This window comes from Oncorhynchus nerka, linkage group LG17 (genome assembly GCF_034236695.1).
Source record: "Oncorhynchus nerka isolate Pitt River linkage group LG17, Oner_Uvic_2.0, whole genome shotgun sequence".
Lineage (NCBI taxonomy): Eukaryota > Metazoa > Chordata > Actinopteri > Salmoniformes > Salmonidae > Oncorhynchus > Oncorhynchus nerka.
Genome location: NC_088412.1, coordinates 18,928,106 through 18,941,805, shown reverse-complemented (window position 1 = coordinate 18,941,805; position 13,700 = coordinate 18,928,106). Strand labels below are relative to the sequence as shown.

General features: G+C 41.0%; 1 protein-coding gene across 1 annotated transcript in view; it reads right to left on the bottom strand.

Moving 5' to 3' along the window:
• LOC115144837 (protein phosphatase 1H-like) overlaps positions 1–13,451 on the bottom strand; it is a 55,206-nt gene extending 41,755 nt beyond the window's left edge. Inside the window, exon 1 of the mRNA XM_065003034.1 lies at positions 12,786–13,451. Within this exon, the coding sequence (XP_064859106.1) occupies positions 12,786–13,018 (233 nt within the window). The 5' untranslated portion in view covers positions 13,019–13,451. The remainder of the gene's footprint in view (positions 1–12,785) is intronic.
• Positions 13,452–13,700: the final 249 nt, after the last annotated feature.

The following is a 13,700-nucleotide window of genomic DNA, read 5'->3' as shown; positions in this document are numbered from 1 at the left end:
AATGGTTGACCCAAGTTAAACAATTTAAAGGCAATGCTACCAAATACTAATTGAGTGCATGTACACTTCTGACCCACTGGGAATATGATGAAAGAAATAAAAGCTCAAATAAATCACTCTCTACTAGACATTTCACATTCTTAAAATAAAGTGGTGATCCTAACTGACCTAAGACAGGGAATCTTTACTAGGATTAAATGTCAGGAATTGTGAAAAACTGAATTCAAATGTATTTGGCTGGTGTATGTAAACTTCTGACTTCAACCGCATGTTCACTCAGCTGTGCCTCACAAGTAATACAACAAATGTTCTATACCAGTGTGATCATATACCGAAAATGTTTAAATATATTTTCTAAATGGTCTGAGAAGAACTATGTCTGCAGGGCAATTCAAGCATAGCCAATATGCAGTGATAATGTATTGGGCCTATAGTCTACTGCACAAACCTCATTGCTACAGAACAGTTTTTAGTTGGTGAATGTCGCACAGGCTTACGTTTAAATATGGCTTGCATTTTGACTCTGAAAGTGATCTGAACTCAGAAAAGGTTGTAGACCGCTGTTTAAGGTACTTTTCACTGACAGCCGCAACTCAATCTGCTAGGCCTACTGCCACGCACGCTGCCCAAATTGCGGGCTTTCCAATGCCTAAGCACTCGTGCTTTGAAATAATCTACAGCTATTTTTTATTTTTACAGAAGCTAATGATCCTCTGTGACTAAGTCATGCTCTCTGGTGAAGTATTTTCAATGGCTTTATTTGGACATGAGGAATTATATCATTTTGGCAAAACATAAATTTACTTTAGGGAAGCCAGCATCCAAACTTTCCTTTCCAAATCACAAGTGGCTAAAACCAGAGATATGTAGGGTATGTAATGACAAGACGCTCATGTCTCCACCCTAACAATGGGAGGCATTGTTCTAAAGGCGCGAAGGCAGGCAACAAGCTTAGGTCTGCATAGTATGCCCATAGAAACACATTAGGCTTATTCTGGACAGATTTTGGTGAGAGTGAGCCCTCTTGCTTTGCCTCTTCCTCTCTGCTGAAACTCTCTTACCGGAGAGAACAGCACAGTGAGCGAAACAGTGCCCCTCTGTCTCAGTATGTGTAGACCATGTATCTGATGCGGTCTGGCCAGAAATAGTATGACATTCCATCCTCTATTTGTCCAGACAGCATCAGATACATGATCTACACATATCGAGACAGAGGGGGCACTGTTTCGCTTACTCAGCTGCTTTATCTGAGATTGATGTGTCTTTCTGGTGTAGACATGGGTGGGCCTCCCTTCTCAGATTGAGCAAAAAATAAAATACATTGTTATTAAGATGTCTTCAATAATATTGTCGATAATCATGCTCCTTACAAAAAAATGAAAGGTTGAAAGGTAGATCGAATGCCTGGTACACTCCGGCATTATCAGAAGTCTTTCATAAAAGAGATGATGCTTGGGTAAAGGCCAGGAACACAGGGTTAGGCCCGGACTCGCAAGCTTTTAAGCAACTGAGGAATCATTGTGCAAGACAAATCAGAAAGGCTGCATCTGATTATTATGTAACCATTCGTTCAGATTGTAATGGGAACCTGGCTATATTCTGGAAAACTGTCAAATCACAAAAAAAGGGTTCTACTTCCACCTCTTTGCCACAACAAATTAATTCAGACACTGGCCTCATTACAGGAAAAATATCATCATTGATGCTTTTAAAGAACATTTTATTTCAGCAGGCTCTCTATTTGAAAGAACTTCTAAGCCAATTCACAATGATATCGGGCTGGAAGATGATAGGGGAAACCTAGTGAATGAGAAGATAAATTATAGTCAAACCTTTTCTTTTAGGCTATTTACAGAAAGAAAAAAAAAGTTCTGGACGCTTTGCTACAGCAATAGACAACAAGAATTCCACAGGGGCCAACTAATTGGATCCCGGTCTGCTTAAACGTGCAGCTCCCATCGTTTGCTTAATAACCCAGATGTTTTATTTAACGTTGTTATCATGAAATATTCCAGAAGTATGGAAATCAGCTCGTCTTGCCACTCCATAAGGACGGGAGAGTAGTTCTCTTAATAATTCAAATCGCTCCATTTCAAGGCTTCCTTGTCTAGCTAAGATTCTTGAATTCTTAGTCAACGCACAACTTGACTTTAATCTGAGAAATGTATTTTCAATGTAAACCAATCAGGGCATTGCACTATTCAAGCCACCACTTTAGCCGTTAATGATCTTGTCAATGCTTCAGACACTACAATGAAATGTGCTGCTTTGCTTGTGGACCTGTCAAAAGCTTGATACTGTTGATCATGTTATTTTATTGAATAAGTTGTCCTCCACAGGCCTGAGCTTTGACGCCAGTTAATGGTTTCATGATTATCTTCGTGACAGAACTCAGGCTAACGGGATTGATGGGGATCAGAATTTCTCCGACGGCATCCCTAGCCGCATCCTCAGAGCATGTGCAGACCAGCTGGCTGGAGTGTTTACGGACATATTCAATCTCTACCTATCCCGGTCTGCTGTCCCCACATGTTTCAAGATGTTCACCATTGTTCCTGTACCCTAGAAAGCAAGGTAACTGAACTAAATGACTATTTCCCTGTAGCACTCACTTATGTCATCATGAAATGCTTTGAGAGACCAGTCATGGATCTTATCATCTCTACCTTTCCTGACACCCTAGACCCACTTCAATTTGCTTACCACCCCAATGGACTATGCAATCGCACTGCACACTGCCCTATCCCATCTGGACAAGAGGAATATCCTATGTTAGAATGCTTTTCATTGACTAGCTCAGCATTCAACACCATAGTACCCTCCAAGCTCATCATTAAGCTTGAGGCCCTGGGTCTGAACCCCGTCCTGTGCAACTGGGTCCTGGACTTCCTGACAGGCCGCCCCCAGGTGGTAAAGGGCGCAAGGGTCTTTAAATTAAAGATGGGGATAGGGAAATCGATCCCAATAAAAGGTGTTATTACGTGCTCCACTAAGGCAGTTATTTATCTTATAACTTGTCCTTGTGGTAAAAATGATGTAGGTAAAACAAAGCGCAAATTAAAAGTACGTATCTCAGAGCATCGTAGCACCATTAGGTGTAAAAACTTTACTTATCCAGTTGCGGCCCACTTCTTGGAGGCAGGCCACTCGATTTAATCTCTGCGTTATATTGGCATCGAACATGTCACCCTCCCTAGGAGAAGGGGTGACCTTGATAATTTATTGTTAAAACGAGAGGCTGCCTGGATCTTTCATTTAAAGACCCTTGCGCCCTTCGGTCTCAACGTAGACTTTGATCTGAAGCCCTTCTTGTGATTATTGTGACTTTTCCATTGTAATTGTTTGTAAGCTTGTGTAGTCAAATTAATCTATGATCGTATGCTATCCATTTGTTGTTTGTATGCTGTTCTTTGTATGACATTTTAATATTTGATTATTAACCGATGATATTAGGCCACTCTTGGCCATGATTACAGACACCTGTGTCTTTTGACACTATATAATCGAGTCATCTAACAAGTAATATTACTGCACGGTAGGGGCTGGAAACGCAAGCATTTCGCTACACCCGCAATAACATCTGCTAAACACGTGGCAAATAAAACTTGATTTGATTGGGAGAAACTCCCCAATCAAAGACTCGCTGCTGTAATCACTGCCAAAAGGTGCTTCAACAAAGTACTGAATACTTATGTAAATGTGCTATTTCAGTTTATAAATGAACAAACATTTCTACAAACCTGTTTTTGATTTCTCAATATTGGGTATTGTGTGTAGATTGATGGGGGGGGTGAAAAACAATTTAATATGTTTTTAAATAAGTCTGTAACGTAACAAAGTGTGGAAAAAGTCAAGGGGTCTGAATACTCTACGAAGGCACTGTTGACTCATCAGATGGTTCTCCAATCTAACATGTTCCTGCAAATATATACACTTAGGCATTTGTATTGATATGGATATGACATTTTTTAAACAAATGACTGGTTAAGAAGCTAAGATTTAAATGTGGCTTTTTCTACACAAACATATTGAGCTCTCTCTAAGCAGTAGTAAACAGATTATTCAATCAACCTTTTTATCTATTCTTGATTATGGTGAAATTATTTCTCAAAGTGCAGCTGCTACTACTTTTAAACCATTAGATGCCATCTACCATAGTGCCTTTGTTACACGTAACAGTTGAGACTCACCACTGCATCCTGTATCAAAATGTTGACTGGACTTTGCTAAAGACAGATCACCACATTACTCCTTTTTGTTTACAAGGCCCTACTTCATAAACTTCCGTCTTAGTTAACTTTGCTGTCGAGTAGATACACCAGAGTTGCCTGACCCGTTCACAGGATTGGTTAACGAGGTTCATAGGGTCTCCACTGAGCTAGGTAAAGCTGCTTTAAGTTCTAATGCACCGTATTTTTGTAAACAAAATTCAAAGTACATTTCATCTTGATGTTCTGGTACCGTTCAGGCAATTTAAAGCATTAATTGGGGACTTATTTGTGGAGGAATGTACAGTTTTTCTAGTTGATTTGTGATGGTTTTGTTTGTACTTCCCATGGCTGTTTTTGTATTGTAATGTGTGTGTGTGTGTGTGTGTGTGTATGTAAACTCAGCAAAAAAAGAAACGTCCCTTTTTCAGGACCCTGTCTTTCAAAGATCATTCGTAAAAATCCAAATAACTTCACAGATCTTCATTGTAAAGGGTTTAAACACTGTTTCCCATGCTTGTTCAATGAACCATAAACAATTAATGAACATGCACCTGCTGAAAGGTCATTAAGACACTAACAGCTTACAGATGGTAGGTAATTAAGGTCACAGTTATGAAAACTTAGGACACTAAAGAAGCCTTTCTACTGACTCTAAAAAACACTAAAAGAAAGATGCCCAGGGTCCCTGCTCATCTGCGTGAACGTGCCTTAGGCATGATGCAAGGAGGCATGAGGACTGCAGGGCAATAAATTGCAATGTCCGTACTGTGAGACGCCTAAGACAGCGCTGAACCCACCGTTGCTGGACCAGACAGGACTGGCAGAAAGTGCTCTTCACTGACGAGTCGCGGTTTTGTCTCACCAGGGTGATGGTCAGAGTCGCCTTTATCGTCGAAGGAATGAGCGTTAAATTGATCCCGCTCTGGAGCGGGATCAATTTGGAGGTGGAGGGTCCATCATGGTCTGGAGCGGTGTGTCACAACATCATCGGACTGAGCTTGTTGTCATCTCAATACTGTGCATCTCAATCCCATTGAGCACATCTGGGACCTGTTGGATCAGAGGGTGAGGACTAGGGCCATTTCCCCCAGAAATGTCCAGAAACTTGCAGGTGCCTTGGTGGAAGAGTGGGGTAACATCTCACAGCAAGAACTGGCAAATCTGGTGCAGTTCATAAGGAGGAGATGCACTGCAGTACTTAATGCAGCTTGTGGCCACACCAGATACTGACTGTTAGTTTTGATTTTGACCCCCCCTTTGTTCAGGGACACATTATTCAATTTATGTTAGTCACATGTCTGTGGAACTTGTTCAGTTTATGTCTCAGTTGTTGAATCTTGTTATGTTCATACAAATATTTACACATGTTAAGTTTGCTGAAAATAAACACAGTTGACAGTGAGAGGACGTTTCTTTTTTTGCTGAGTTTATATATAGTGTATAATGTTATATTATACAGGGCACATTTGAAAAAGAGACCTAGGTCTCAAAATGTCTTCCCTGTCAAAATAAACAGATATTTTTAAGCACACACCCTTGGGGGGCCCATATTAAGAATCAGCATGGTGGAGGTTTTGTTGACTACCCTCATCACCTGGAGTCTGCCCGTCAGGAAGTCCAGGGTCCAGTTGCAGAGGGAGGGGTTTAGTGTACTGTATGGTTGAGGATACTTTTTTAGTTTAAATAGTGTTTCTGGTACCAGGCAGATTACACAAAATGACCTCCACCTCAGCAGAGTTTCCCATAGATCAGGGATTCCCAAACTTGGTCATAGGACCTCCCATGGGTGCACATTTTGTTTTTTGCCCTAGCTCTACACAGCTGATTCAAATAATCAACTCATCATTAAGCTTTGATTATTTGAAAAAGCCATGTGCTAGGGTCAAAAATCTAAACGTGCACCACTGGGAGGCCCCAGGACCGAGATTGGGAAACCCTGCCACAGATAAAGATACTGTAATGAATGATCCCTAGGCGTTTGAGCACAGACTGTCTGAGATGGAGCTACAAGGAGGCGGAGCTGCAGAGCTGGACTCCCGACCATCAAGTGTTACACTTTTATCTTGATAGGTATTTGATCTGAGTGGAATGGGCAGCCAGGTCAGGCCTAAGGGATGAACATCATCTTCTGAGACAGTGATTGTGGTATTCAGTTGGTTACCTCATTCCACTTCCTCTATATTTGGCCTCACTTACTCGGTCTGACCTTAAATAGACCCGAATGCATTTGGACCCATCATTGTGTACCATTGCCTGGTCCTAATAATAGGGCAGTGGCTGTGTTCCAATATCAATAGTCAACACGAGCATATCACGTCAAAACAAGCCAATGTATTGGACATTGCTAAGTGTTGTGCTGGTGTGGGTTTGGGAATGTAGCCAGTGATATGCTTGGCTTTGAAGTCAGAATTGGACTGTTACGCAGTAGAATACCGAATACTGAATCAATGTGCATCAGTGTTGGGAAAGCTACTCAAAATAGTTTACCAAGCTACAATACCAAATACTTCACACTGGAGGAAGTTAAGCTACACTAAAGCTACCCTTAAGAAAATATAAATCAAATCGTATGTCACATGCTTCGTAAAACAGCTGTAGACCAACAATGCAGAGAGCAAAAAAAAGAAAAAGTTTAAAAAGTTAAAACTACTTAGTGAAAAATTAGATGTAAATCTGAAATGTCAGACTACAAATTCCAAGAACCAATCACTTTGGGGTCATATGTTAACAGGCCAAATCACACCTTCTGTTAAAACAAAAATAAATGTTTCAAGTGAGAATTAGGTAGGTCTGAACCCGAAAAGGAAAGGAAATGATTGCCTACCCATATTTGATTTTTGCAGAAGACAGTGTGTAGTTCCAGTAGTTCGCTACACCGCTACATTGTAAAAAAAGCAACTGTAGTTAAATGACTAATTGAACTACATGTAGTTTACTACTCCCCAACAGTGATGTGCATGTGAAGGGTGTGATTGTGTAATCAGTCATAGTCTAAACAAAGCCGATGCAGAGAAGAGCAAACCACCAGTCTCCATTGTGAAAATTGCATCTGAGGAGAAGTACAATTCTCTTATCACCAGTAATCTTACTTCACAAGCAGACCTTGATCATTCGACAGAATATACATTTCTCGTGTAATCTAATTCCTCTCTTATACATTCTGATTACATTGTCAGGATCTATTTAATGACAAAGGCACGACTTGATTGATCATTCGAACCCAAAGTGAGTGATTAGATCACATTTAAGTCACGCTCAAACCATAACATTATATTAGGAGAGGAGAACACTTAAAATGATGACACTGATGCAGTTCCTGTGTATAACAGTCGCCGTGATTGATGGACAATTGACCTGAAACTGCTCTCATTTTCTTGTGGACATCTGCCTTGTTACGAGATAGAAACTATGTACAGTAGAAACATTATGCTACTACATCATGTGCTACACCATCCACTATCTATGTGAGTACAGTGATATGTATGGGTACTCTGAAGTTGACCCACATCCCCTTAGACATGCATGTCCGCCGGCCTCCAGTCATCAAAGTAGCAGTGTTCATGCTACATAGAAACACATATCGACTGATGTATTGATCCTTATCCATTCAGTTCATGAGTGCTATGTAAATGCAGGACAGGAAGCAGAGAGAGAGGAAGAGAGAGAGAGAGGAGGACTCTCTGCCCTTCTGAAATGTTAGCGCTAACAAGACCTGACAGCAGACCGGAGAGAGCGTGCGAAGCGACCGGGTCAGAGGAGGGATGCTGCTTTAGTTTAGACTGCAATATCCATTATATTCTATCTCCATCCATCAGTTAAATACAACAGCCTGCATCCAGCTCTTATAACACAGCTTATGACTAGGTTATCACAGTTAGAGAGTGATTCCTTGGCACAGGACACTGTTTATTCTCTCCCTAAGTGGATCAGTAGATATCACATCATCTCAATATGGCCTGGCTTCCGGCTGGGAGGAGATGGGCCAGGTCTCACCACAACAACACGGCCTGCTGGTCAACCAGCTGTTGACAAATCCACTGCAGTGTAGCAGTGCCATGCCTACACGGAGAGCTGGCAGAGGCATGTTGGGCATAGCCTCACATGGACTAGATTGCTTTTATTTGTAGTGGCGTGTAAACTGGTGCTTTGCAGCATGCATGCTGAGTAGGTGCTGAATGACCATGGTTGTCCAAATGGGATCTTCCGCTGTCCCCATAGAATAACCTTTTTTGGTTCCAGGTAGAACCCATTTGGGTTTCGTGTAGAACCCTCTGTGGAAAGAGTTCTACATGGAACCCAAAATAGTTCTTCGAAGGGTTCACCTTCGACCTCAGAGGATGACCAATTATGATTTTTCAACACCAATACCGATTATTGGAGGACCAAAAAGGCCGATACCGATTAAATCGGCCGATATTTATTTATTTATTTGTAATAATGACAATTACAACAATTCTGAATGAACACTTATTTTAACTTAATATAATACATCAATAAAATCAATTTAGCCTCAAATAAAATGAAACATGTTCAATTTGGTTTAAATAATGCAAAAATAAAGTGTTGGAGAAGAAAGTGCAATATGTGCCATGTAAGAAAGCTAACGTTTAAGTTCCTTGCTCAGAACATGAAAGCTGGTGGTTCCTTTTAACATGAGTTTTCAATATTCCCAGGTAAGAAGTTTTAGGTTGTAGTTATTATAGGACTTATAGGACTATTTCTCTCTATACCATTTGTATTTCATTGACCTTTGACTATTGGATGTTCTTATAGGCACTTTAGTATTGCCAGTGGAACAGTATAGCTTCAGTCCCTCTCCTCGCTCCTCCTTGGGCTCAAACCAGGAACACAACGACAACAGCCTCCCTCGAAGCAGCATTACCCATGCAGAGCAAGAAGAACAACCACTCCAAGTCTCAGAGCGAGTGACGTTTGAAACGCTATTAGCGCGCACCCCGCTAACTAGCTAGCCATTTCATATCAGTTACACAAGCCTAATCTCGGGAGTTGATAGGCTTGAAGTCATAAACAGCGCAATGCTTGACGCACAACGAAGACCTGCTGGCAAAACGCACAAAAGTGCTGTTTGAATGAATGCTTACGAGCCTGCTGCTGCCTACCACTGCTCAGTCAAACTGCTCTATCAAATCATAGACTTAATTATAACATAATAAAACACAGAAATTACGAGCCTTAGGTCATTAACATGGTCGAATCCGGAAACTATCATCTCGAAAACAAGATGTTTATTCTTTCAGTGATATACGGAACCGTTCCGTATGGGGTGGCATCCATTAGTCTAAATATTCCTGTTACATTGCACAACCTTCAATGTTATGTCATATGTCATACGTAAAATTCTGGCAAATTAGGCGGCCCAAACTGTTGCATATACCTTGACTCTGCGTGCAATGAACGCAAGAGAAGTGACACAATTTCACCTGGTTAATATTGCCTGCTAACCTGGATTTCTTTTAGCTAAATATGCAGGTTTAAAAATATATACTTCTGTGTATTGATTTTAAGAAAGGCATTGATGTTCATGGTTAGGTACACATTGGAGCAACGGTACGCACCACATCGATTATATGCAACGCAGGACACGCTAGATAAACTAGTAATATCATCAACCATGTGTAGTAAACTAGTGATTATGATTGATTGATTGTTTTTTATAAGATAAGTTTAATGTTAGCTAGCAACTTACCTTGGCTTACTGCATTCGCGTAACAGGCAGTCTCCTTGTGGAGTGCAATGAGAGGCAGGTGGTTAGAGCGTTGGACTAGTTAACTGTAAGGTTGCAAGATTAAATCCCCCGAGCTGACAAGGTGAAAATATGTCGTTCTGCCCCAGAACGAGGCAGTTAACCCACCGCTCCTAGGCCGTCATTGAAAATAAGAATGTATTCTTAACTGACTTGCCTAGTTAAATAAAGATTTAAAAAAGGTGTAAAAAAAAACATAATAATTGACCAAATCGGTGTCCAAAAATACTGGTATCCGATTGTTATGAAATCTGCCCTAATTACTCGGCCATTCCGATTATTCGGCCGACCTCTACTGCTAATCCTTTTTTCATTCTTGTGATTGAAATGTTTCCATACCTAGTGGCTAGTTGAGATGATTGAGATGATATTGAGATGTGATCTATAATCCTGAGGGAGTAAACGGGTATCACCCTCAACATTCCACAGTCGAGGGGTGCAGACAGAGGGGTTTTGGTGTCATTTAAAACAACACAGATCCATTAAAAACATGTTTGTTCTTTGAAGTTCAAACCATGACGATCTTGAACATCACTCACCACTGCATTAGGCCTAAATACTGTATATTGTACTCTTTTGCACTGGGCGAAAATGCTATGGTCAGTTTTGTGGATTTGTGCCAGTAGTCATGTCTAGCTTGAGATGAAGAAGCATTTGCACATCTAAATCGGGTTAATCATCGGGACATGGGAGTTGAAGCTGTAACATCCATGCAGAGGAGAGCTCCTTCCTTCACACTGTGTCCTTGTATTACAAATTGCATTTCCTTATCATAGACCGATAATATGTCAGTCTACCAGAGCTGAGAAATTACTAAGAAATGGAAAACTGTGGAGAATAGATGGACAGATTAAGCTTGAGAGAAAATAGTCTAAAATCTAATGACAGACAAGGAACAGACATTAAAACTATTTGTATATATATATATACATACACACATACAGTTGAAGTTAGCATACATTTATGTTGGAGTCATTACAACTCGTTTTTCAACCACTCAACAAATTTCTTGTTAACAAACAATAGTTTTGGCAGGTCGGTTAGGACATCTACTTTGTGCATGACACAAGTCATTTTTCCAACAATTGTTTACAGAGAGATTATTTCATTTATAATTCACTGTATCACAATTCCAGTGGGTCAGAAGTTTACATACACTAAGTTGACTGTGCCTAATCAGCTTGGAAAATTCTTCAAAATGATTTCATGGCTTTAGAAGCTTCTGATAGGCTAATTGACATCATTTGAGTCAATTGGAGGTGTACCTGTGGATGTATTTCAAGGCCAAGTCAGAACAGTAGGCGAAATGAAGAGGGGTAAATAGACCAAATTATTAAGGTGAGGCACATGGGCTACACAACATACTTACTTAGTATTACGTTCATAGCAACAGTATATATGTCTCCCTGGCATATTACACCATTTATGCAGCAGCATACAATACATTTTTGGATCACCTTGTTGTGCTGTGCTCACAGGAAGGTGGCGTGGCGGTCATTTGTGGGCAAATTTTGTCGTCAGTCTGGCATTCTCAGGATTTATGGTGCATTCAAAACAACTGGGAAGTCGGAAAAATGCTAGGTTGAATCATTGATATTCAGGTCGTAGCTCTAGAAAGAGCAACGGATTTACAATTCCAAATTGGATGACCTTTCAAACCGTATTTTCCCAGTCAGAGCTCCTTTATTCCCGATTTCCCAGTTGTCTTGAACCCAGTGAAGTCAAGTTTTCGCAGATCCGAGTTAAGTTGTTTTGAGTGAGGCACAAATCATGCTTCATTGACAGCATGGCCAATGTTGAATGTTTATTATTTTAAACTTGGAAAAGAGCCCCTTACTCACAGATTTCAGACCACACAGCCACTCCACTAAATAGCAGGCTAGTGATTACTTTACAATGCTACTTTCACGGATTCCTTTCAACCCACTCATTGTTCAATTTGAGATTTCCAACTTGTTTCCAATGGCTAAGATTGAAAGTATGATGTTGACATGATCAGTCCAATCAAAGCGACTAAATGATTTGACAATTTTATCTGTGGCCTATGACTTTTTATTTTACTAGGCAAGTCAGTTAAGAACAAATTCTTATTTTCAATGACGGCCTAGGAACAGCTTTGTACCTTGTCAGCTCAGGGATTTGAACTTGCAACCTTCCGGTTACTAGTCCAACACTCTAACCACTAGGCTACCCGGCCGCCCCAACCTTCTTGGACGGGTACTTCTAATGAAACTATGGCAGCACCCAAGAGGCTAGAATTTTCGAGCTCTACCCTTAGACTTGGCAGTGATGTAGTGTCCTAATGGGTGACATAATACTGGGTAGGCAACTAAATTAAGCTGCTGTACGATTTTTGTCTGAATGGATGGTCGGGTCAGAACATAATTATAATAATTTGTACACTACAAATTGACCATAACAAAGGCCAAAAATAGATTGTGTTTGAAAATAACAATAATTTCAAACATTGATTACATTGCGACACGATCACGTCTATTGGGAAAAGATTGCCTAATTTAAACAAATGTTTAACTGGATTCCTGGTGATTTGACAATCTTTGGTTTAAAAAAACGTAAATCCTAAATAAATAAATATCACTTGCGGGCAAGTTTTGGCACAAGGGCTGCCTGTTGCCAACCCATTGCACTAGTGTGGCAGGCTACTCTGACAGACGCAATTATAGCCTAGTCCCATGGAACTAACCGGGGCACAATCAAATGAGGTTGATGTTTACGATTCCTCTGGTGCAGGTAGTGCAATGTGCATGCTGTAACCTGCTGCGATTTAATAAAGATGGACGCATACTTACTCTGCATAACCAGTGGCCCACGGCAGCCTCTTCGTCTCTTTCAGAATGAGTATCGGCCGAGCAATATGATCCGCCGAGCACTCGATTTCATCCGGTGACAGTCCCAGAAACTCCGGTCTTGTGTACGGGTATTTCAGCGGTAAATCCGAGCCACCGAGAGGTTCACTGTTCGAACTGCCAGCCATCATACCGCCCATAAAATTGGCCACAGCTGATTTCACCCGGGTGAGCATGTTCTTGCTGCAGCGTGTGTCCAAGCAATGCTAATGCTGGGTCCCCTTTCAGAATATCGCCTTGGCTCGGCGGCGCGTTTTGCGGACCGCAACGGTTCAGGTATGCACCTCTCTATCAAATCATTCTGTACCGAATGAACGCGGAAATAAACTCATGGTGAGCACAGTCATGTGACAAACCGTTTGCTTGCTGGATTAGGTCGTGTACCTATCGCGCTATGACCGTGAGCAGCTGTTATTGGCAAAGCGCCAGTAGGTGAAAAATGTAGGCTAATTATCCTGGAATGCCGTGACAGGTAGGCATCAGTAGACTGCTACAACAAGAACCGAAGGCAATGTACAGTGAAAGATACTTCAAACCAAGTGTTTGCTTGCCCTGAAATGCTCCATGCTCAGACCCTCAAAATATGGCGAGTGAAGTCAGCTGACAGATAGCCTATATCCTCTTTGGAATAGCCTACATCCTCTTTGTAGTAGCCTAGTTGGTCTCCTTTTCTGCACGACAAAGCATTTTCTGCTCATTCTATTTGAGACTCTCCCACATCACATGCTCTTCTCAGTCATGTCAAAGTTGTCCTTGTCCCATTTTCATTTTGTGTAATGGGAATAGAACTTCCACTAGCCCATGTGTCTTTTAATTAGGCTATTATGGAATAACCAGCTAATTACCTATGTTATAGTA